The sequence below is a fragment of the Pleurodeles waltl genome, chromosome 3_1 (assembly GCF_031143425.1).
Source record: "Pleurodeles waltl isolate 20211129_DDA chromosome 3_1, aPleWal1.hap1.20221129, whole genome shotgun sequence".
Classification (NCBI taxonomy): Eukaryota; Metazoa; Chordata; class Amphibia; order Caudata; family Salamandridae; genus Pleurodeles; species Pleurodeles waltl.
Genome location: NC_090440.1, coordinates 620,104,002 through 620,128,203, shown reverse-complemented (window position 1 = coordinate 620,128,203; position 24,202 = coordinate 620,104,002). Strand labels below are relative to the sequence as shown.

The following is a 24,202-nucleotide window of genomic DNA, read 5'->3' as shown; positions in this document are numbered from 1 at the left end:
ATGGCGTTTACTAAACCGTGGCCACCATCTTTTGCTGTGTGCCGACTTTTCATCGGTGCGTTTGACTTTGTAGTATTTCGTTTTCACTCGACACAACTTTCCTGTTGCTGCACAATGCCCTTTCCACCGCTTCCATCACGCCACTGTTCGTGAAACTCCTGTGAGGGTTTCCCGGGTGCTCTGATCCAATCAATCCTATACATTTTGGGCATTAACCATTGCTGGTAGTTGAATAATAGCTATTATAATTAAACTATTTTATATTGATTTTATTAACGTGGTATTTGTAGTTGACGTAGGAAATAAGAATCGATAAGTTGGTTCAGCCAAACTTTGTATAGCACGTTCAGAAGGTAGTACACAACAGTAAGCGGCAGGCGATCAGCCCTCTGAGATATCTAAGAAGTTGTGGGGAAGCGAACCTGCTCAGGAAAGGCGTATCTAAAGCACAGAAGTGGTGGGGTATTGCTGTGTTCCTAGTGACACTCGCACACCTGCCGCTTGTTCGCTATGGACTGTATTCTGAATTGACACCATGCTTCAGATGCCATCTGTCACTGGCGCTTTCCTGGCTTTCTTCTCTGTAAGAAGCCGAAAACGGAATCTGTCTGCTTCGCTCAGTGTGTGGGGTCTGATACATGGGCCTGTGTACTTGCTGCAAACACTTACGGTCAAATGTTTGAACGCTTCGGAAATTGTATCGTTTTATTCTTACGAGGAGATTAAACACTAAGCAGTGACTTGGGTAATTATAGAAGCATCTGCTATATAAAGAGCGAGATGAAGCTGCACCGCGTGGTAGCCATTGCAACATAATCTGACATGAAATATCCAGTTTATTTCCTGTATGCTCAATTACATGGTGTTTTTTTAATTAATTACCCAGCACAATGTAAATTGCATATATGGAGTGCAATACTGAACCCAATTACTCTCTCTCTCTCTCTCTCTCTCTCTATATATATATATATATATATATATATATATATATATATATTCCTTCAAAAAAAGTTGCGGTTTTCCCGGTGTACACCAGAACGCTGGTAGTGCATGGAATGGCGCCACCACTGACGCCTTTCAAAGTACCTTACTGCCTCCCAATCTGTAACACTAGTGAAAGCCAGCATTTGAAAACAGGAGAGATTTAAACTTGTTTAATGAATCGGGCCAGTCTTGGCCCCAAGTCAGAGATGCGTTTCGGCTGTATAACAGACTTTTACCAATCTGAGAAACGCCATTTTGATGACATATTTATACTCTGAATACCATAGACATGGAAAACATACTTGTAAATTTCTTATATGCAATATTTAATCTGCTAATTCGAAACTGTTCCCTAATACCAAGGTTTTTCAAAATTATCCATGTGGGTGGTATCCTTAAAATTTTATACAATTTACATCACATAATGTCTCATGTAAAACCATTGTGGGTAAACACCAAACAGTACACAACTGATGTTTCTAAACACAGATTTTAGAATAAACGTGATTCACACTGTTTATAGTGCTGTGTGATTTTGAATTCAGGTTCCAGGTATAGTCCAGAAATATAAATGTTAACTTTGTGTTTATTCACAACTTCAAGGAGGAAAGATTGCATATTGCATAACCCTTTCTTTTGAAACAAAACGTTCAAAAATGCAATCCTTTGCAACTTGTGCCACCTTTCAGCCAAATTCAGCGAGGCCACATCCGCTGGATACAACGTATCAAAAAAACTCATATTATCTGCAGTTTCTTAATCTCCACTCCTTTGCGAACAGCATTTGAAAGGCAAATCTGTCTCCATGTTCACATCAATCACATAAAACAGTACTGTGCTGCTGTAGAAAGAGGCTCACCTTCCATAATCCTGTAAAATACAGTCTCACAGCAGATGAGGTGGCACACTCAGCACGTCAAGGAATCAGGAGAAGTCCGATCCACCATATCGTATGTGGGCACGTCCAGCTTTATATTTCTTTTGATGATTTATTTATGAGGTGACACGTACAGCGTAACCATCAATTACCCTTAGAGGTCAACACAAATCTTTGGACTCAGATAGGAGTGTGATAACGTCCTAACAAAAGCATTGACAGTATCAAATCAATAAGCATCAATTTGAGTTTCAGAGTCAGTAATTTATACGCACCATGACCTACGTGGCCACGAATCACCCCGCCAATTAAATTAAGTTCAACAATTTATTACCCTTTAGATTAACAATGCTAAGATCACGTAAATCAAACGCAAGACCAAATGATAAAAATACAAGAATAACACAGGATGACTAAATCTAGGAAATAATCTTAACCTAGACAGAATATTTATCACTAAACAGTCAAGAACCACCATGCAGAATAATAACAATAACAGATGAATGATAGAAATGGAATACATTTATTTATCGCAGATTAATTATTTGCAATCAAATTGGATGAAACAGTCAGATTTATATTTTACCATCCTTAACTATTACTCTGATTCGATAATCATGTTTGGGCTTTATGCAAAAAGAAAAGAAGCCAAAAAATAATTTGGAAAACATCTAACTATGGCACTAACTAAAAATTGTGGTTGGATTTTCTAAAGAGAGAAAACATAAAAATCTGCAAGAAGGACAAATGCACATTTGGTTATACCTCTCCTAAATGGATCAGCAAGCAGTGACGTCTTTATCAGTGAGGCATCTGATCTTCATTGTACAGCATCAATATTATGAATGGGGAAACAGTTCAGTAAAGTTTGGCCTTACTGCATCTGAACTGTCAGAATCATAGACAAAAAGTTAAGAAACAGGAACACATCATTTAACTGCAGGAACTGAACGTACATCATCTAAACTTTGCTATATTAAAGTCCTAGAAAGCAACTAACTATAATGCCATTGGTCAGTCTATGGGGTGTTAGGTCACAACCAATTAACTTCATTCCGTGTATGAGAAGTATCTTTTCTTCATTTTCTCCATACACAATTGGAACATCTTCTCTCACTGCAGTCACCAGTTTCTGCAATAGAATACAATTGTTGCAGGTTATACATGAACACTTAAAACTATTTTTCCTGAGCACACATTATCCCAGCCCAGAAAGGACAAGACTAAACAAAAGTTACAACAGAAGAACATTACTGTTCCACAATATGCGAGCTACACAGGATATTGAAAATCTATTCCACTAAATATTTGAAATATTATGTGAGGTCAGCAAGTGAACAATGAACATTGTGCTTCTAGAAATTGCTGAGACACAAAAACATTGCACAAGCCTTTAAAATGTAGAATTAGATTTAGACCTCTTCATGTAGGCACACATTTAATAAAACATTTCATTTGACATTTAAACCAAATAATCATTTGAATTCATTTACATTAGTGTTCATATTAATCCATATTAATATATTATAAAACATTTCTACATTAATCTTTATTCATTATTAAACATATTTTGTTTATGGTGTTCGCTATCTTTGCCACTTTGCACTTTTTAAACACACGTTTATTTTTAGAATGGACTTTTAATACACATTTTACTCCTTTTAATTAGTACTTGAATTCTTCCAATTTGTATTAATTAACTTGCTCTCAACACATGTTATGGTCTCCAGTGCCCACCGCTCGGCATGTGCTTTTGCGATGCCTAGCTCTAAACGTGGGTGGCAGTCCTGAGCAAAGTCGTGGGCTTAACGCAGAGGAGCAAAAGTCCCCGCCAAGAGAGTCTCTTGACTCCCAGTGCCGAACCTTCACCTACGCTTGCCCACACCTCTTTTCCCCTTATCCCAATCTATGTTAAAGGGAACGCCAACCTCAATGCTTCCTTCAAAAAAGATGCAATCTATTATTTGCATGTTACAGGCGACTCTTAGAATGCTAATAGTCACATGTCATATGACTATTACTCCAGGGAGGAGGAAGGAGAGGACAGCTGAGAGGTGGGAGCGGGAAACGGCATGAAAAGGGGGGTGGGGCTGCTGGGGCAGCAGCGGCGGAGAGAGTGTGAGAGAAGCGAGAATGAAAGGAACGATAGGGAAAATGAGAAAAACAAATAAGATGGATGAAAGGGCAGAAAAGCGAAAGGCACAAAAAACAGCACACTAAAAAAAAAACAAGGGGAGAGCACGGAAAAAAGAGAAAACTGCCAGAGGGCAGCCTAGCAGAAGAGCAGAGCTCTCCCACTAGACACCAGGGATGAGGCGCAGGCAGGAGCCTGCGGTGGAGAAGGTCCTCGAACTTCTGACCAGGGTCAGAGTTCAAGACGGACAGGCTTCACTTGCTGGTGGAGCAGTGTGCCATTGCTTTTACCACCTATATTGTGTCGTGGAATAAACCGTGAAAACAAACAAAGGAATAGCGGCATTAAAAACAGTTCATTACAATTGCCATCTTGTAAAATGTCAGATCATTCAATTCTATTATTGTTCTTATGAAAACAGTACATTCTGTATAGCAATAGTCATTAAACATAAATTAATTATTATGGCAAAACTAGCCAATTATGCCAAACTTTGCCGTATTCATTAGTAATCAACGTCATATCACCGTGCCAAACCCTAATAACTTATAAGATAATGCAACCACTGTTTACATATCTCAAGAGAGTACCCACTTGAGATATGTAAACAGTGGTTTTATTACTGTATAAGTGCTTTTTCGGATTAAGCACAGAAGGATAGTATATCTGAACTGCCTAAAGCCTCATTAGGGTTTCTTAAGTATTTATTGTCAATTCCTAGTTTTATATTTTAAAAGTCCAAGGGATTAGCAGACTATTGTAATGATCCCATTCGGGAATGTGGATTACGATACTAAAGGCATCCACCATACCATGCTTTTGCTGCATTCTGCCACTGATGGAAGCCCTCCAATTTCGGGAACTTAGGGAACTGTTATTGACCTTAGACATACTAGCACTTGCTGTCTATCATTAACTTTTTCTTATAGCGGATCTATACGTTGAACAGTTTCACTGTGCGCATAGAAATTTGGATGCTTGTAGTGAGCACGTACTGTATGTATTGAACATGGAGATAGGACGTTGATTACTAATGAATGTGGCAACGTTTGGCATGATTGGCCAGTTTGGCCACGCACAGTTTATTCTTCAATAATTTGACTACTAATGTTTCATTGATAATTTTATTGACGTTTATAAAATTGTCAGTGAGTGCTGTAATGTCTGGGGTAATTAGCAGTGCATGGCAATGGCATGAGTTATAGTTACCTTGGGACGCGAGTTTTAGCTACCTGAAATAACTCTAAATATAACTGCTGAATTTCTATGGTTTTGTACGAGTAAATGCAGAACCTAACTATAACGTCCCTGTTACCTTTGTATTCTTAAGTGAAGTTCTCTGTTTTTTTTAATATATTTCTTAACTATGACATCCCTGTAAAGTTTGTTTTTTTTCAGTGAATTTCTAAGTCTTAACGTAAAATAATTTTAATTACTATACATTAATCCAACTACCGCCTTTGGTTGTGCGTGGGGGGGGGTGTTGGCCGCAGGCCAGGTCCAGCGGCCAACACTGTCCAGGCCCTACCCACCCCTCACTCGGCCAAAGGCCCCGGGGACCATGTCCCGTCACCTAAAATAGCGGCCGGAGCTTTCTTGTCAGCTGTGCGGACAGCCAATCACCTGTTTGCCTCTAGCATTCCTGTTGCCATGCACATTCACAAATTCGCCATGATAATCGTGAAAGTGTCACGATAGATCGACGGCCCTAGATATACAAATGTATTTTCTCTTTAATATCGCGAAAACTACTGAACAGATTTACAGCAAATAACAAAAAGCACAATCTGTGGAACAAAATCTAGCTCTCTGTCCAATGTGATGTAATTCTGTCTAGCGATTCAAGCTGTAGTCTTGTTCAAAACGCCCAAGGGAATTAACATGGGAATTGCACTATTATTGTTTCCTCCCCCCTTCCCTTTTTTTTTTTTCCCCTTTGGCCCCTGCTTCACGGATCACCCAGAAACTTTCCATGCGCAACAAGAACCACAGGCACACTTCTTTTGGAAAATGTTGTCAAAATTTGTCAAATGACGCCAAAGACATAGTCAAGTCAAATAATGCTTATCCATGGAAACATGGTCCTAAGTATAACTACCTACTGGCAATCACCATGTATGTGGTAGCAAAACAAACGCCGCAAAACAGGGTTTACTGCATAATTATGGATTTACAGCATTTACCACATAATTTGAAGATGTCACAAAAAGTTGCTGGTATCTGAAGTGGATGAAAATAACACAGCAAACGAATATGCCATATAACGTCCATGTTTGTGGAATAATTCCATGCCCCATGATCCTGCTGGCATTAAAGTGGTAAATCTCTGCAGAATGGTTTTGGGGACTCTCATTTTGATGTCGAAATTCACATTTCAAAGGGAAAACATGCTGTTTTTTTGTGCTGCTTTCTGTGCATTATATGAAGGGTTGAGTATCCCATCTTATTCGTTTGGGGCGCTCTAAGCTGCCAATTAGCTTTTTGCCCATTTTAGAAGGTCACTAACTTTGGAGTTGGATTGCAGTAATATTGAAAGTGTACAGTTTGGGGATAGTTTATGCCTTGGAATTCCACTGGGTGCTTACCTAGTGGGTGTGCACAGAATGTCTCCAAGCAGTGCGTTGGCAGGGGATGTCCTGATTTACCTAGTGGTTGTACCAGCCACATGGGTCGTTGAATTAAACGCTCGCCATTGACATCTGCTCTAACCCGCAGGTCACAAGATACAATCCCTTGCAGCAACATTCCTTGCATCCATCCTTCCAGGGAGGTAAAAAAGTAGTGAACAGCGTGACTCCGAACTCTTCCTCCCGTGGGCAGGTTGTGAAGGTTACTAGTTTCCTGGAGTAATGTTCACATGACATGTGACTATTAGCATTCTAAGAGTCGCCTGTAACACGCAAATAATAGATTTTTAATGCGAGATTACGCTTTCTCGCTTATTATGTCGTCCAAAACTTGTCAAAAGCAATATTCTACGTGTTAATGTGAAATGAAGATACCCAACACCTTGAAATTGGGTGCAATCGGAACCTAATTCCCCGATGCCGTTAAACGAACTGCTGGCGGCATATCGCGTCATCATGGTCCTAACTACAAAATGACGATGTTGTCTTTTAGTGGGAGAATCAATCTCCTTACATTCTTTAATGTGTGAAATATGAACCGATTAAATAATAATTTATGTTTGATGTCTTCATATCGATTGTGTGTGAAAAACGTAGGTTATGTAAACACAGGCCGCATCCTTTTCTGCTTGTACCGTCCATTCTTACTGCGTTTTAAGGTATATGCAGTGCTTGAAATGGAAAAAATAAAGTGCAGGTACTCTGTGCCAGAGTACCTGCTTGTTTCTGAGAAGTGCCGGTACTCTCCAATTAAAAGTATTACGTTTTTCTTGAGATGTGCCGGTACTCTTCCTCTCAAAATAAAAAAGTGCCGGTACTCAGTACCGGACAGTACCGGCCCATTTAAAGCACTGGGTATATGAACCAGAAATGCACATTTGATAATAAGAAAAACTAGCAGTTTCGTTCGATGTATACTGCGGTCGGCTGTCTTTGCATGCAGGTATCTCTAGCACGGGGCCGGCGAGTGAAACGACCCTGCTGTGTACATCTCTTCATGAAGGCAGACGAGACGCCTCTGTACCAAGAGGCGTCATACTTGTAAATGGCGCGCAAGGCTCCGTTGGTTTAGCATTCGCCTCTGGACAGTGGTGCTGGAACAGTTTTGAGAGTGAGCTGCTGCCATGGCTGTTATCTCACTTGAGTCATGTTCCACTGAAATGGACACCAAATGTGAACAGACGCAGTTTTCTTAACATTATAAAGTGCACAAATGATGATGTGTGGAAATCGAGTTTCAGTGAATATTTATTATTTGTGCATAACTAAGTAAAGTAAGAAAGTGCTTCTTGTGTGCTTTCCTAACTGATAATAGATTTACAATATTTGTACTCTTCAAAATGTGTTGTTAGAAAAAATACTCTCCCCTACCCTTTCCTTTAGCACTCAGCAACATTGTAACACAGCTCACATTACAAATCCTCTCACTTTCTAGTCCGAGAAAGAAAGGTAAACACCAGTCTCCATGTTAAAAGAATAAGCAACAATTTCTCAGACTATTGAGCCTGGCCTTTGCCCTCTATACAAGATAACGCTGCAGGCACTGTTGTTGCGCCTTCTGAACTCCAGCGTGGTTCTACTGGGGCTGCTCCAGCCCCCCACCCCCGCACCCCATGCTTCCAGCGCCTGTGCCTCAGGGACGGGGGTTCATGCTGGGGCGCTGACTTCTGTTCCCCCTTATCTTCCTTGGTGGTCGCCTGAAGGGTGTGAGGTGTAGGTTGGTGGTTTAGGAGTCGGGGAGCGAGAGGCTTATGGTGGAACCGAAGTCCTCCGTCACTGCTTGATTCCGTTTGCTGAACCCTAACCGTTTGCATCATTTTGAATGTCTATAATCTCTTGTCTCGTCGGTTTCATCTGGGGCCGTCACTCTCGTGTCGTTAATGTGCAATCCCCTGCTGGGAAACGTTCTCCTCGGTGCTTTTCTGGGGATCAGTAGTGTGTGTTCATTCCTTGCCCGCGTGACGGCTTCGCATTGACAACCAAAAACATTGTTCGGCCGTTTTGTTTTTGGAGTGATATACGCCACACTTGTGGATGTAAAGGTGGAAGAACCCTATATTGTGAAGTCTGTTGCAATAAGGAGTTTACTAGGAGCTAACCTGTATGGTCTTATTTCATTCCTTTTACTTGGGATTTCAAGTCGCCGTCTGGCCTGCGGTATTTGTCTCCCTGTATTATCTGGAGCACATGAAAGGTAGCGTGCTCCAAGTTCCTCTGCATCAGACCTTTGTGGTCTAAGGCTGTCCGGCGAGCAGCTGTAATGCTGCATGGTTCCCAGTATGTGCAGATATCGGAAGAAGTCTGCTACAGGTAGTCCATGGATTGCCAAATTAATTTCTTCCTCCCCTTGCTGTGTGCCACTCGCAACTCTTAGCTTCGTTTTCCTCATTACTTCCTGAAATGAGGGCACAGCGCGATGAAGTATCCATCTAAGAGGTGCCGTTTGCTGGGGCACCGAGCAGCGTCCACTCTGCCAGCCGCCTACCAGAGCTCAACTGGCAAATACATGCCAGCGTGCCATTCAGGAGCTGGATGATTTTACAGAAGAGCCTGCATCCACAACAAGTCTCCCCCAACAAAAATAAGTGTTCAGCCTTATATTATTTGAAAATAAGAGTAACAAGAAGCAACCAATGAAGAAACAGAATAATTAACAATGCATGCTGGAGCGGCTTACAAAATGAAGTTTGACAAACAGGACACGGGCAGTTCAACAGAGCACATGATTTCACCCAACAAGCAGACCAACCAGGTGGACAACGTAGATGGTCTTTCAGCTTGGTAGATGGCTAGGGGTTCCTGTTGCTGTGTTGACCACTAGACGACTCTCCCCTTAGCAACCTCTGTTATAGCATCCACTCACCCTATGAGAAATGCACAACCTGTGCTAGCCTATCAACATGCCACATTCTCCCCCAGTCACTCTCATGGTGCATTACCAAACACATCTTGCACACATACGGGTTTACAGAACCTTGACCTTGACTATCCCTTTTCCATCAGCACAGGCTCCTGACCCAGTAACCAGCATCTCTAGACCTCTCCAGACCTTGCCCAAGGTCCTGACACGTTTCTTCCTCCTGCCCGCCTCGGCATCAGCACCACCTTACCGAATTGTAATGCTGGCACAGCACTATAAAGAATAGAACAAAGAAGTATGGTTTACTGGGGTACAGGGCAGCGTCCAGCCCGCCATTGCCCAACTGGCAAACATAGAACACCGTGACATTCAAGGGTTAGACCGTTGTATCATGTGAAGACATCCTAGACCAGCCTGCAGTCACAGCACAGCATTCCAAAGGTGTATCAATACACCTAAGTATCCCTGCTCTCTCAAACCTCTCTAATGTCCTGCTGTGATATCGCATCTCAGTGTCACTGGAGGTTCAGATTGGATCAGCAATGATGTTCAGAACAGGTAGAGAAAGGGATTTCTTGTTAACGGATTGTTGCCCGACAGTTGTCGGGTGTTAGAAACACAGAGCAGTAATCATCTGGAGATTTTAGTGATCAGATAGGGTCACATTCACGATTGGGTGGTTAGCAGAGGAATAACAGTTGCACTTTGGTGAAGTGATGTCACGGATCCCACCCCTTGTGCCTGCTTTGAGCCCTACCTTCCAGTAAACTGGTAGCACTCCTGTAGTTCTAGACTACACAGGTAGTCTGTGGCCTAGCTGTGCATGGTTCATCCAGAGCGAAGGCGTAATGCCTCCTGAAGACAGAACGTCTGATGTCAGTGCTCAGATTTACCTCTGTTGTATGAAATGCATAGGTCTGTACAGTTTGTTGCACAGTTTTACATCTGCGGCTTAAGAGAAGTCCGAAATGCAGGCTGTCTAACCCGATGCTAGTCTTTGCAGCATAAGGATAGTGAGCATGTACAATCTCTAACTTAAGGGTTAGCTCCGATAGCAAAGTTAGCATGCCTCTATAGTCATTCCAATGTTAGCTCTGCTTGTAAAGGCTAGTCAGCATGCACAATGTCTGACTCGAGGGTTAGCGTTGCACAGAAGTTCAGTGAACCTATGTAATTTAAAACCCAGGGATTTGTTCTTCTCTCAAAGTTAGTGAATCACACAGAAGGTGCTGGGAGGCATGCTTGCAAAAATTCGAACAACTTGCAGTCGCGCGGGGTAGCCTTTTAGCCCATCGTTTTTCTACCACTGTTCCACTTTAGATAAGGCCCACCTTATGCAAATCTGTATTGATCCTGCTCCTCATGGGAACAGTCCATCCTGAGCTGCCAAGTGAGGCTCCCTCCAGAAGGGAAGACAAGCAACCGCAGACCGGTTTCAGCCTTTTTAGATTTCGTAATTGAGGATTAGCTTAGATCCTGTAGTACAAAGAGCAAAAGATCCACGGCTGGGCATACGCTTGACCACATAGTGTGTAAAAGCAATCACACAAAAGATGATGGAAGGAATGACTGCAAAACTCTAACCACTGGCAATCGCCGAGATAGCATTTCAATCCATCCATTTTTCCAAAAGTTAGTGAGCCCATGCAATCTCCAACCCACGAATTAGCCCTCCTATCAAAGGTTAGTGAGTCTGTACTATCTCTGACCCATGTATTAGCTTCACTCTCCAATGTTAGTAAGGTGAACTAATTCTATCCCATGCTCTCAAAGGTTAGCAAGCCTGTCCTGTCTCTAACCTGAGGATTAGCTCTGCTTCCAGAAGTTTGTGAACGTGTCCCATCTCTAATTTGAGGCTAGCTCAGGTTTGCTTGTAGCGTATCAAATACCAGGTTCAAATCTTCTGTCTAATATGAGTGAAGGTGTGCAGCCTGCAGCACAAGGATACGCTCTCCCAGGTGGCTTTGTACAGTCGGAGTCTTTTCATGAGTGGTCGCACTGTTTAAAACGGATATGATTCTGCAATTTCAGTAATCCGGGATTTGTTTCTTCTATGTAACGTAAAGGAGTTTAGGCGTTCCTTCAAATTTATCTCTGCTACCCAAGGTAAGTGAGTCCTCACAAAGTCTGCGTCCTCGGCATTCACTCTGAAGTTTATGATAAATCAATGCCCTTTTTTTATTTTTGTTAATCTTTGGTTCATCTCTGCTCTCAATTTCAGGTGAGCATGTTCAGTCGCTGTACTCTCTGGCTCAAATCTGATGTCTAAATTATGCAAATGTTCTATTATCTTAATCATCAAGCTTTGCTTTGCAGGTTAACATGTTTAGTCTATGCAGTCTCTCTAAACTGAGAATAAAATCCGGTGTTTGTGGCAATTTATCATTTAAAATCTGTATAATCCAATGCCAATATTGGCATTTCATTGTAAAATAAATCTGTAAAATGCATATAACGTCAGGTAAATATCTGCTGATTTAGTATACAAGACTATAGACTTGCTCTTATGTTTTGGGCTGTGTTGTTTAAAATAAGTGATTGTGTGCTATCTATTTTTGTGTCAATTCCTAAATAACTGGTATAGGAGCAGTAGCTTTTTTGTTCAATGTGCATTTTATAGCCAGTCTGCAGTTTACAATCATGTATTGCAGCAAGGTCCAAATCTGCCCAGGCATGAGAAGATCAGATTTCTATTAGGATCTCAATAACATCACTTGAACAGTAAAGTTTTGTATGGTGTGTAACCCTATGGAAACCCCACTCCTGAACTTGAGTTCTGAAACTCTTCTTCCTTTCAGCCTGGGTTACCCCTGTTTCTCAATGCTTGTCCCGTATTCTCACACCTACAGGAGGACACACCCGGGATGAGTCTGGCGCTTGCCTTCATGGTTTGTTGATGGACCTCCCACAAGAGTTTGGGAGTCTTATTCGTCTTGCCCACTTGGACCTAAGCTTCAACAGCTTTTCCTCCTTGCCCGAGTGCCTGACTGAACTCACCAACCTGACGGTGCTCTTGCTTTGCCATAACTGCCTGCAGGGACTGCCTGAGAGCCTGGGCAAGCTGAAGAAGCTGACCGTCCTGTCTGCCATGACCAACCAGATCAGGAACTTGCCACGAAGCATTGGTGAGCTCCAAGCGCTTCAGGTTCTTAACATCTCTGAGAACTTACTGGAATCCATTCCAGAGGAGCTCGGATACCTGAAAAGCTGCACTGAGATGGATTTGTCAGGAAACCGGCTGGAAGCAATCCCAGTCTCCTTTGGTAAGTGGACGAGTTGAGTAAGGACCTGGTAAGTCTGGTGAGAAAAGCTTTCACTGCTGTGAGCTTGGATGCGGACCGTAGTATTGTACTGGTCAGTGTTTAATTTAGGGTCCCTACTTTTCTGGCTGTGAAGATGCCTGCCCACCTCTGCACTCTAATGGTGAGTTTAGTGGGTGACTTGCTTCTGACGAATCTGGTGGGATGTTCGCCTATTTTCACAGCAGGCTTGCTGTCGGTGCGAGTGGTCAATTTGATTTCTCAGTCGGATTGATCAGGGTGGGTTTCTTATATTCCTCTTGTGGTTGAGGCTGCTGAATTCTCCCTGGTGAGCTAGTTGCAGAGAGCCACCTATGTATAACGAGATTGTTCAGACACACTGGATGCTTGTTTGGATTACTTTGTCACATTCGGGGATGTGCTTGTCACGCAACAATGAACAATTTTATGAAATGTATTTCATTGTTTACAGTAATTTCATGAAAATGATAACACCAGCCACCCATCATGGCTACAGCACATCTCCGGGTAGGATTCCCTACCTGCGCTTGTCTGGCACTGAGGGGAGAAAACAAAATGATGCACATCCCAATCAACAACGGGGTACATGAAGCAAGAAAAACTCTTTAAATTCCAGATGCCTACCTTACGATGGTGCTTGATGCTGGAAATAATTGTTCAATCTATTATTTACGTGTGTTTATATAAAGATCGTGGTGCGACCTGGCCAACAGGTTGCTCGAGGTAGAAGAGGTGGCAGAGTTGGGACCCTGTGCCTGAGTAGAGGAAATGCAGGGAGCGGATGAGCTATGATCTACAACAGTGATATCAATTGTAGGTCCAGAAGGGCTGGTTCCGTGCCAGATTTCCAGAATAACCACTGATCGTGTATTGAGTTCTATTTAGATTTGCAGTCTGTAAGTGTATCTTACGTGGCTATCCTGAAAATATGGCAGGGAAGCAGCATTCCTGGATGAATATTAGAGAGCGTTAGCCTAGGAGCTGAGGTTCTGGTGTGTCAAAGATCAGTTTCCATCGCAGTTTTGTGTTTGCACTGGGCTGCATTGCCATCCCATCCTCTTTTCACACGGTATTAGGCGTACTAATGAGTCACAAAGCAAAACGGCCATTGAAAAATATTCACATAGATTCTGCCTCGTGTTTAGTAATGATTGGAGATTCCCTCTGTAAATCATTTGCAAGTGGCTGCAAATACAGGGATAGGGGGCTGCGAGGCAGAACGTCCCTCCATGCACGCATTCACGTTAGCAAAATACAGTAACTGCAGTTGTCCCTTAATATAACAATGACTTCAATCAGAATATAAAGAGGTAGCTTTCTGACACATACGGTCATGGGGTAAGGAGCAGGTAGAGGTCCTGGACTGCTGTGTGCTCCTCCAGTGCACTCACACCGCATTCACATGGCGGAAGCTGTCCCTAATGGGCAGCTTTCTTTTTAACCAGCAGATTCCATTCGTTTTCGAATGTCTGTGTCCACTCTGTGGGTTGCGACCGGTGTAGTAGTCACTAACCATTGATACATATTCTTGTGAGTTGCAAAGTGCATGCCCCCCCTTTTCCTTGCGACTCACACGACATAGTAAGTATGTTGACATAGTAAGTTACAAATGCATTTGTGCCTTGTGCAAAGAAAATGTGGGTTTTACACTCGCAAACCCTGCAATTTTGTGCACCACAGGCTTTGCGTCGACGAAACTATTTCATACATCGTTTTCAGGGTTTCCAATTGGAAATACCAGGCCTACATTATAGTCCTATCTTCCCAGTTCACTAAGTTGTGTGGTCACTACATCTCCTTTTCTTTCATTTATCTGCGACAAAACTAGGATCACTTTTGAACAGGCTGACTATAGACTTACTTAATCACTATATAAAATACGGACGTTCACATTTATTCCAGCTGGGTGCGCACTTACGCGGATGTTTGGTCATTAAAAAACAATGATATTTAGTGGAAGAGAAATGCACGCGTTTGACTGTATTTATGTGCTTGTTTTTTCCCTTTCCCCGTGGGTTTCTCTCCGGCCTGTCCTGACGTGCAGCCAATTTGCAGTCGTTGCGGGAGCTGCATCTTCACAGCAACCAGCTGAGGGCAGTGCCCGCGGCCCTCGCCAGCCTCCCCCGCCTGTCTAGGCTTGACCTGCAGAACAACCGCCTGCGCGCCGTTCCCGCCGAGATCCAGCGCTGCCCGTGCGTGCACCTGCGAGGCAACCCCCTGGGCCGGCCCGCGTCACCGGAACCCGAGCCCTCGAGTAAGTACCCTTCCACGCTCCTGCTCTGCTTTCGACGCTTTACCCAGCACACCCCGCTCTCCACAGTAATGACCCCGTGCACAAACCGGCCTGAGGGGAATCAACAGCTTTCCACGCAGACTTCTGGTTGGCAGGGCTTAGGGCTGGACTGCCCTGAAGTGTGGGTGACACTTTGCCAGCCACATGGTCCTTTCGAGACACCGACTTATGTCGAAAATCATTTAATGCGTAGGTTAGTCATCTCTGTGAAAGACCGTGGTATCATGATTTACAAACTGTGCCTCAGAAGCACCACTAAAGAGGGAGCTCCACATGGACGCCATTCAGGGGTCGCCTGGCTTGCCGGCTGCGGTTCCTGGCACCGCCTTTGCGACCTCTGGCCTCAGAGTTGGCAAATTCAGTGCCCGGAACACACTGGCATCTCGTCCTTATGGCATCTCGTCCATTTTTTTATTATACTAGTAGTGAATAATACGCTATTATTCACTATTAGTGTAATAAAAATGGGGCAAGATTAGCTGGAATATGCCCTTCCATGGCAACTGAGGTAAGTGAAAAATGCTTTTAATTCCATGTTGTGTGCGTGCTTGTGGGTGAGTGTGCTTATGTGAGAATGTGTATGTAAGTATGAATTTTGTGTGTATGAGTAAGTGTGTGAGTGAAACTGGAGACCAAATGGCTCGTTAAGTCACTTCTGCTACCCCTGGCATTTTGCTTGCCCCTCATGCCCTGGCTGAGGGCGGGTGCAAACAGGGCCTGATTCACGAGTCCTAAATCTGCACCCGCAGGTTTACGCTGGAGTCAGATGTTCCGGAAGTACACGTGGAAAGCTGCGAAAGCCACAGCGTTCCAGGCCAACGTCTAGACAGCGGTGTAGCAATTAAAATGGCAGCCATGACTTTTAGGTAGTCCAATAGACTCATACCTGAGGGCACAAAGCACTTTACACAGCCTGGGCCTCAGTGCGACTGCACGTGCTGCATTCATGATAGCTAGGGCCCTGTTCTGGAAAACAGTCCCGATTTCCTCGGTAGATGCATGGCGCATTTATTAGGGCCTATCGCAGCGAGAAGCTTTAGTGATTAGAAAAGGGCTCGGAGCCCTGTCGACGTCACGTCAGTGTTTTTCATTGGTTGGTGGGCTTGCCTAATAAAATCTGCTTGCTTTCATTTGTCGAAGGCATGCACACGTCATGCCTTTTCCGGTGGCTAGCCCTCCTCGAGCGCAGCGACCAAGTACAGAAAACATGTGAGGCTCGCTGTTTTCTGTCCGGCTCGTGGACTACTTTTTCTCTAATTTACTAGCGCGATTTCGCTTGGCAGAAGTCGAGCGCTTTACATAGTTAATTGCACTTTTTTGGGTTACGTACATAAATGCACTTTTGCAGATAGATGAAAAGTCGGATTAGGAGTTTAACATGAGCAAACGTGAGACCCGTTGCATTGCAAATGCTTGTTCTTTTTTGTCTCCAAATGGGCTGATTTTTTCCCGCTGTAAAGCTCCTTCTAATCCTTTGCCAATTTTAGGTGCTTTTTAAATTCTTTTGACAGTCTTGCATTTGCAAAAATAAGTCTCCAAACCCTTCCCCAATAGGAAAGCGTGGGAGAAACGCTTGAGAATACCATCAAACTCTTGTATTTATGTTGTCCTCCCTTGAATGCTCAGACAGCCCCAACCCCTTGATTGTGATTTATTCTCACACAATAGTCCTCCACCTTGGGGATTATTGCACATGAGTAATAGGCTTTAGAAGTCAAAGTTCACATTTTGTGAATGCCTTGTCCACCAACATATGTAAGTTGGGTGGTTCCGTGAACAAGACTTGCAGGGTTTTGCTGTAAGGACGCTTTGCTACAGCCAAGATTTCTTAACAGTAAGTGTTGAATGTTTTGAGTACTTCTGGTACCTCCACCGACCAATTTTTCTGCATTCTTTACTCACCGAGAGCAAGTTATAATAGCAGCGCCCCCTTTGATTGACATTACCCAAAAGGCCTTGGCCAGGATATGGCACTGTTCCCTCTAGCAACCTATCCTGTATTGCCAAGCACTTTCTTTAATGCTCAGTCTTTTGTACAGTGTTGGGAGTATCTGTGCCCTGTGTATCAGTGCACGGGCCCTTAACTCTGTTCTCACCTGCATTACATACATAATGCATCTCTGTAGCTGGGCCGTAAGAACTGTGTCAGATCATGGGACTGATGGAATCCAAAACAAACTGGAAGATATCCAGGCAAGGCTTGGTTCAGTTTTTAAAAACTAGTTTAAATAAGAAAACCAATGTGCAGAACTACAAGAAAAACTCAACTGCTCCGTTTTAAATAGGTCTCCATAATAAGGCTAGATAAGGGGTTTTCCTATTTCTGGTTTATGAGCAACTTTGGGTGTCTTGGAGAATTGCACATGTGAAAAAATATGGACGGTTTTACCGAAATGGAACATCATATTCAGAACAGCATACATTTGAACAAATATTACATAATCAGAAAATGTATTGCACAAATGATGTGCAGGAGAAATACACGCCTGAATAAATGGAGGTTTAGCAGTTCCCTGAGGGTGAGTTTTTTTCAGACCATTCCAGACCGCTCGCCAGAAACGGCACACAACTGTTTTTGAGGGTTTAAACAAAGTGACTTTTTACTACGAATGTTCCTTTCACAACCATACACCCTGGGTTTTTGTGCCAAGGCCGAAGTTATAGGTTGATGCTGAGCATTATGGGTGAGGTAGATTGATTTAAAGTGAGACAGCAGGATGTGGCAGTCCGTGCGGATGATAAACTACTGCGAGGCTTCAGAGAGCAGCACAGCAGCAGAGCACTGCCACTGCTGGCTGACTATAGCGCTGCAGCAGGGCGCAGCACTGTCCTGTGACAGACGCTGCATCAGGGCGCAGCACTGTCTATCCTGTGACAGACGCTGCAGCGGGGCGCAGCACTGTCTAGCCTGTGGCAGACACTGCAGCAGGGCGAAGCACTGTCCTGTGGCAGACACTGCAGCAGGGCGAAGCACTGTCCTGTGACAGACGCTGCATCAGGGCGCAGCACAGTCTATCCTGTGACAGACGCTGCAGCGGGGCACAGCGCTGTCTAGCCTGTGACAGATGCTGCATCAGGACGCAGCACTGTCTAGCCTGTGACAGATGCTGCATCAGGGTGCAGCACTGTCTAGCCTGCGACAGACGCTGCAGCGGGGTGCAGCACTGCCTAGCCTGTGACAGACGCTGCAGGAGAGTGCAGCACTGCCCTGTGACTGGCACTGCAGCTGAGTGCAGCACTGCCCTGTGACTGGCACTGCAGCTGAGTGCAACATTAACTAGCCTGTGACGCTGCAGCAGAGTGCAGTACTATCCTGAGAATGACACTGCAGCTTAGTGATGCAGCAGCCAGAGTTTAACACTACAGCTGCGTGCAGCAATACCCTGAGACTAACACTGCAGCAGAGAGTTGCACTATCCAGACGTAGAAAGCAGCCGAGTGCAGTAGTACCCAGAAACCAACACTGCTGTTGAATGCAGCTCTACCCAGAGACTAACTCTACTGCAGAGTGTAGCACTTTGCAGAGACTCACAGTGCAGCACTATCCAGAGATATGCACTGCAGTATAATGCACCACTGCCCGGAGACATGCACAGCAGTAGAATACAGCACTGCCCAGAGATTAGCACCACAGCAGATTGCATTGCTGCTCAGAGCATAGCACTACAGCAAAATGCGGTATTACCCACAAAATAGCACAGCAGGATACAGGACTGCCTTCAGACTATCACAACAGCAGAATGCACCATTGCAGAGAGTTGGAAGTCGAACTCAGGCCTTCTATGGAAACTTCTGCTTCAAATGACAGATGGGCATTAATGGCCCTTCACTCAGAATTTCCAGACAGCGCCTTCCCTTTAGCATGTTGAGGGCTGATGGGTGCAGTCTGGCCTTAGATCCTCAAGGATGGCCTCTAAATCTCGTGTGTCCTTCCATTCCCTTGTAACCTTTCTCCTAACTCCTGTACTTGGTCAAGAGCTGCATCTGCCTATTGAGAGCGGCACATACATTGCACAAACCATGTATTCATAGAAGTTCAGGTTTATTAGACTGTGGCCTGGTTTGTGGAATGGGCCCTGCACCATACGATCTCTTATAGTTGGAACTTCTGGTCTTTTTATTTAGCTGGGGCTGTAGTTAATCCATCTTCCCCATACTTCTTTGGAAACATTGTTATTTTTATAGTTCTGAATAGCTTACACCTCTACATATTGTATTGTTGGGGGCAGCAGAGCCTTGAACAACATAAACACGTACAAAGCAGCCGATAGAAGTAATATTTCAGCTGAGCTCACTACAGTATGCAAACCAGTATACGTGCAACTTTTACCATAAATTAATGAGCTGCAATAAGCTAGACACTTAAAAGATCTAGCACTTCATGCATACACTGTAAATAGGTGTGGCATTCATTCCTTAAGAAAAGAAAGCATGGGGCCAGGCAGAGGGAGGTGTTATGTTAATACGGTGTAATGCTCTGCATGACAGTGTTGCCTGGAATGCAGCGAGCCCAAAGATGCAAATTATCTCTGGATCTTTTTTTATAGGATCAGTGATTGTCATGCAGTCCCCGGGTAACCTACAGAGGCGCCCATAGTTGGTTGTCTTTGTGTTACAGTAACAGGCTATCTTGAAGTTCGAGAACAGGGGCTCTGGAATTCATTTTTATAGTCTGGTTTGGCAGCATAGCTGTCGTTAGACAATTATGTGAGCATCACCAAGAGAGGGGCTTTGACTCAATTCACATGTTGGGAGCCCAGAGTATATTTCATTGGGCAGAAGATGTGTGCTCCTTCAAACAAGCATTGGCAAAGCCAATAGGTTTCGCCTATGCATGATTTATTGGCTTTGTCAGTGTTTTTACATGTTGCACAGCAGCATTGGATGGAGGAAGCAGGAAGCACTGACCAGTGAGAAGCCATGAAACAAGACTGATGTGAGAGCCAAACAATGGTAAGTAATTGGTAGGCTCTAAGCTTGGTTTAAGTTTTTTTTTTTTTTTTTTTTTTTAAATAAAAGATTTCACCAACAGCGCATGCATGCTTTCTCAGTCAAAAACGAAAGTTTTTGCCCTCCACACAGCTGTGATCTTTTTGCCTATTTGTCCAGCGGCTTGAGCTTGAACTTTCAGGGGCACACACATGACACTGCAATGGTTTTAAAGTGTCTTAGATAACTAGATAACATGTGTTGTTTTCTTCGACAGCAGCAGCAGCACAGGTGGGATGATAGCAGTCCTTAACCCACATTGATTTTTAAGTCTGGCTTTACAGTGCAACTGTCACCCGACCCATCAACATACACCAGTGTTATTCTACAGTTCTGTGCTTACACACAAACTCATATCCATTCCCATGCCATTTACTTGTAATGCTTCACATTACCACACATTCCATGAAGGCTAGGCCTATTGGCATTTCCGATGCTTGTTATTATTTCTTTTCCTCAATTGTTCATTCAATATGATTTCTCTTGCTAACTGTACGTCAAAAACCTAGAATTTGCCAGCTTAGTTTGAAATGAAGGCTAGCAGAGAACGAACAACAGGAAGAATCTGATTGTTCACATTTTGCTCTTACCATCGGCCATGCCTTGGCGTGGACTGAAGTGCTTAGAGTTCCGATGTGGTGGTTTCTCCACTGCCTGCTTCACTTCTGGGTGATCCTCTCCTTGCCTTCTGCTTTTCGCTCCCTCACCTATACCTCTTCTGCGCACCTCTCCTTCTCTCAGCCTCACACTCTCCTTCTTCGTTGCAGGTGATTCCAGCAGCAGTGAGTTGCAGGTGCACTTCCTTTCCTCGGATGAGGGCAGGTAGGACTGAGAGGATTTTGAGAAAACTGATAACTGAAATAATTTTTTAGTGTTTTGTAGCGCAGGTTGTCACAATATTCTACAAAATGCCTGGTGAAGGGGCACATGCTACGAAGTTGTCCATGGTTCGTATGTGAAATTGTTGATTGCAGCCATGTTGTGTTGGTCGAGGAGGAGGGAGAGCATGATGCCAGCCTTGGGGAAGCGCACCACCACTCCCTCCTGGACACCAGGAGCACCAGTGGGTCATGCAGCTGCCCGAGCTATGCCTCCTGCTGAATATGTGCACTGATTTCAGTGCTTGAGATGACATCTTCCCCATAGTCCCCATTAGCAACATGCAGGGTACATTTACATGAAGTGAATGTAGATGTTTCTGTTGCGTTATACGCCTTAAGCGTGGTGTTTTTGCCATGAAGTGGGCCCTGTGTTCACTGTGCCACAGGACTCAAGCTATATCTCACTGACAAGACTTAAGTAGGCCGAACTGGTTTGGTTCTGCTTGTTTTCCCATTAAAGGGGATGTGGCCTCGCAGTTCCGGACTCCACTCTTTCTTAAGGAACAGTACCAAGACAGTGAGCCTTCAGTCTCCCATCCCACTCTCGGCCATCACCCATAGGCCCCTCAAGAGTCCAGACATTGCACAGCTGTAATCTGGACGGGCCCCAGTGAAAGCCCATTTGGGCAGCATGTTTACCCCTTCCCTTCCAGTGCCCCCTCAGTGTGAATGAGCTGTTAAGGAAGACAGCCTGTAAACGCACCCAAGCTTTATAAGTACTGGGGAACTGCTCTATCAGGCCCTCTCTGTACTTTGTGGATTCACAAACTTTGATGAGGGATGTGCACCTCTGTGGAAACAGCAGCCGTCCTCCAACCCCTTGTGTGAAGCTTCTGCTTTATCTATCGCTTGCATGGCATTTTGCACCAAAAAGCCTATCTTTCCAAAGTCAGGTTAGTGCTAACCAAAAGTGTATTACATGAAATGCCCTGCACAGCAGACGAAAACCCCTTTGGCCACTAGCTCAGTGCTAGTTGACAAATATCCGCTAACATGCACGCCACACCCAGATTACCTCCCATCGGAGCTAATACTATTGTGATTCCAATTTCCCCCGGACAATCCCAGAAACTCCATGTGTAATTTGTGCCATAGTTGCTTATAGTTGTGGGGGGCTCAGGCAGTTATTTTTGGGGACCAGAAAGTATTATTCACCACCAGCCTTTGACCCAGAGAAAAGAGCAAGCTAGGCAAAGCAGCGAGAAGCTGAAAGATAGTAAAATTATGATAAATTGAGTATTTGGGCATACAATAGGTCATGGAAAAGTGAGATAAAGAGCCAGGTAGTGTGGAGTTGTGGAATCACGAAGTCAAAGCTCTGCAACCTTGGTTGTTGGCAACCCATGGCGTGAGGTTCTTAAGAAAAACTTTGGGCCTCTGCAGTTTCTACCTTACAAATTAAGCACTGCAGATTCTCCACTGCATCAGTTGTTAAACAGCCGGTGCCACTACAGTATCTTTAGGACACTCCTAAGGACCGCTCTGGCGCTATGGGTTTAGATGTATGTTATGCTAAGGTCTAGCAGAATAGTTAGAGAGAGCATACTTGGCGGAGTGTTTGCTTCAAAATCTGCATGTTGCTTCAAACATGAATGTCTCACACTTTCAGAGCCATGACTGAAAAAAAGTAGCCTCTGATGTGCACTACTCCCTCCTGTCCATACTGAAACAAGCAGGGAAAAGTCTAGGCTTCAAAAGACAGAGGTAAAGTGACATTACACAGCAGGCAGAACATCCCTGTTTGCTTGAAATTATGCCTTTTGGCAGGGAACACAACTTGACGAGTAAGTCACATGGTGTTGGCGTGATGTTTGCAAAAGCATTTATTTAATTATACGAGGTGAGCCTCCTCCTTTTTACTTCTATCATTGTAACCTGCTGTGCTGTTCGAAATCCGTGAGTGCTGCAAGTTGGGGGACTGTGTCGGATGGATACCTTCATGCTGCTAGCACCCCAGTTCTGCTTCCGACTCCTGCATTGGTCAAGGCTTGTCATGTATTCTTGAGTTCTTACATGCCTACATGCCCTGCTTTCACGTATGACTGCTGTTGTGTTATTGATGTGACTTAAAGATTCAGATGTGGAGGAAACTGCATAAGCTTATCCAGGCTTCTCTCCCTTTATAACATCACTTTATGTTTTGGAAGCGGGTGAAAAAGCTATTTGCTTGAGAGGAAAGAGTTAGCAGAAGTCAGTGCCAGACTGAGAGTTTGACTGCGTATGGTCTGTTTATTTCTCTTCCCACAGTTTCACTGTGACTAGCGAGGGTTGTCGTGTCTGCCTTCCCTGTGGCATCCGCCTCTGCTTCCCCTTGGGCTCGGTCTCCTTCGATACCAGAGTTCACTACCGGAAGCTGCCTCCTGACCCGCAGTGGGTGATGCTACAGCACCATGACATCCTGCTGAGTGAAGTTCTGGAGCTGCAACCCCATGGTGTCCATTTCCTCCAGGTGAGTCCTCAGGTCGAGGGGATGCTTTAGAGACTGGGAAGATGTGCTGACTGTGTGCTCTACACAGAAAGAAGAGCAGGCTAAGCCTCCGGTAGTTCAAATGACTGTCTAATACAGGATCCGAGAAGCAGAGTGCTTCTTGTGTGCAGCATCCTTGTTCAGAGTAAAAACAAGCACTTGCAATGCAACGGGTCTTGCATTTGTTCGAGTTAGAGCTATTAGCGTTGTAAAGCAAAATAAATGCAGTGCAATCGTGCTACGTAAAATGCAGCGCAATCGTGCTGCGTGGAAAATAAACAGATAAAGTAGTCCAAACTCCAGGCTGAAAACATCGAGCCTCGTATGTTTTTAGTACTTTACCGGTGCTGTGTAGGTGGGCTAAACACCGGAAAAGGCATGACGTATGCATGCCTTTCACATATGAAAGCAAGCAGATTTTAAAAGGCAAGCCCACGAACCAATGTAAGTGACTGAAGTGGCATGGGCGTGGTTTGAAGCCCAAAGAGAGATTACAGAATGGATGGAGCACTTTGTGCTCACCCATAAAAATAGGTTAAAATCTTTCACGTTCTTACTTTTCCCTGGCTCGGTTCTATTCTCCCACCGGCCTAGTGTTCATCCTTGGGGTAAATTGGTGTTAGTTGTAAATCTTACTCTCTATGGATGCAGACCACAAAAAAAGTCTGCATGTTCTCCGATACTAGAGTTACTTTGTGATACGGTGTACAAACAAGATGGGGCTGGGGTCGGGGCGCTTGGGGAAGCCACATGTTGACAAGCAACTAGATTGCTGACTGAGGACCTAGGAGACCTGAATTCAATATTCC

General features: G+C 44.2%; 1 protein-coding gene across 2 annotated transcripts in view; it reads left to right on the top strand.

Annotated features, from left to right (window-relative positions):
• Positions 1 to 24,202, top strand: part of PIDD1 (p53-induced death domain protein 1) — a 154,461-nt gene that overhangs the window by 48,698 nt on the left and 81,561 nt on the right. For both annotated transcript variants that reach the window (XR_011201390.1, XM_069223108.1), the window contains exons 3-6: positions 12,332 to 12,745; positions 14,808 to 15,017; positions 20,813 to 20,867; positions 23,174 to 23,375. Coding sequence is in view for 1 of the 2 variants with exons in the window: in XM_069223108.1 (XP_069079209.1) it covers positions 12,332 to 12,745; positions 14,808 to 15,017; positions 20,813 to 20,867; positions 23,174 to 23,375 (881 nt within the window). In the remaining variant the exon portion in view is untranslated. The remainder of the gene's footprint in view (positions 1 to 12,331; positions 12,746 to 14,807; positions 15,018 to 20,812; positions 20,868 to 23,173; positions 23,376 to 24,202) is intronic.